The sequence below is a fragment of the Perkinsus marinus genome (assembly GCF_000006405.1).
Source record: "Perkinsus marinus ATCC 50983 genomic scaffold scf_1104296933688, whole genome shotgun sequence".
NCBI classification, from domain to species: domain Eukaryota; phylum Perkinsozoa; order Perkinsida; family Perkinsidae; genus Perkinsus; species Perkinsus marinus.
Genome location: NW_003215065.1, coordinates 1 through 1,462, shown reverse-complemented (window position 1 = coordinate 1,462; position 1,462 = coordinate 1). Strand labels below are relative to the sequence as shown.

Genomic DNA, 1,462 nt, shown 5'->3' with positions numbered 1-1,462 from the left:
ATCTATCCAGCAAAAGAGAGACCATCGAGCTAGACGAGAGTTCACGAACAAAGTGGCAATGACTCGGTGTCATGACTCCATCATCATGAGACGAGTCAGGGCGAAAATTAAACCTTTTTCTCCCAAGTATCTCTTGACAGCCGCCGCAGCATTCACGCGGCCGAAGGTAAGGGTCTCTACCCCTTTACTGTCCTTGACACCTTGGGTGGCCGTATCCTTGATGATACTTTTGATGTAAGCAGGGGTCAGCTTAGCCTTCAGAGAAGGTTCAAGGCTGTAGAGCATCCCAGCTATACCTGCTACAATAGCGGCGGCATGCGAAGTGCCCCTACCTGTGGCATACTCCCCTTTGAGATCAGTTGTAACTATTCCGTTACCTGGAGCGGCAATGTCAACAGCTGAACCGAAATTGCTTCCATCCGTAAGCTGCATGTTGGGACCATACGTTGCAGCCACACATAACACTCCATCAGCGGGTGAACGGCCGAAGGAACAAGGGAAGTCTGGATTTATGTCCAAATCGCGGTGCTTATTCCCTGCCGTGACGACAACGAGCATGCCAGCTGCATTTGCTTCCTGAATCTTGTCGGTAAGGGCTTGGGAACTCTCTGAATCGGAACCTTCCGTCATGAGAATAACTTTCACATCATCTTTCCTCTTATTGATCAGGTAGGTGAAAGCATCCACCATTGCGGGAAAACTCGGAGCTTCACCGTCGAATATGGGCAGTATGCGCACACTGTCCAGAATGCCCGCCAAACCGATCATGTTATTTCTGATAGCACCAATGATGCCAGCCATGCTGGTTCCATGATGTCCTCGAGGACTGGTATCATAATTCTTATCAATGACGTTGTAGCCCTTGATGACGGTACCCTCCAAGTCAGGGTGAGTGGCCTCGATTCCGTCGTCAATAACTGCGATGGTCACAGGCCTTCTCTTGGCAATGGGATCCAGGATACTCCAAGCCTCCGGTATAGAGATGGCCTCAAGATAAGCCTTCTGCATGTAATAGAATTTGTCGTTAGGATCGCCGTTCACAGGACCGAGCCCACGGAAATAGCCACTTTCGTCCACTTCTGCTTCAACGTAGAGAAGCTCGCACGAGAAGAACCAGAGTGATGTTACGAGGAGTTTCATTGTAAGCCACTAGGATGATCAATTCGTTGTGCTTCGGCGTGTCGAAGTGTACGCGTGAACTACCTCTTTTGACTGGCACATTTGTTCGCGCACGTGGATTTTTTTCGCGCGCGGCACATTGTTTGGGATCCCTGACGATGGATCTGAGCTTCTTTCCGAAAGAATCTTTCGTCATCCACGGGATTATAAAGCAAGTCGAGATAGCGCAAAACCTCGATACGCCTCGTGTCCTCGAGTTTCCAATGGCGATTGAAGAGAGTTCTCATTGTTCGGAACCCCTGACGATGGATCTGAGCTTCTTTCTTCATGCGCGAGATTGGAA

General features: G+C 49.7%; 1 protein-coding gene across 1 annotated transcript; it reads right to left on the bottom strand.

Annotated features, from left to right (window-relative positions):
- Nucleotides 1–69: 69 nt before the first annotated feature.
- Nucleotides 70–1,140, bottom strand: Pmar_PMAR018666 (thermitase, putative; the record flags this gene model as incomplete). Its single annotated transcript, XM_002785155.1, has 1 exon — nucleotides 70–1,140. One exon carries the CDS (start codon nucleotides 1,138–1,140, stop codon nucleotides 70–72), a length of 1,071 nt encoding a protein of 356 aa, XP_002785201.1.
- Nucleotides 1,141–1,462: the final 322 nt, after the last annotated feature.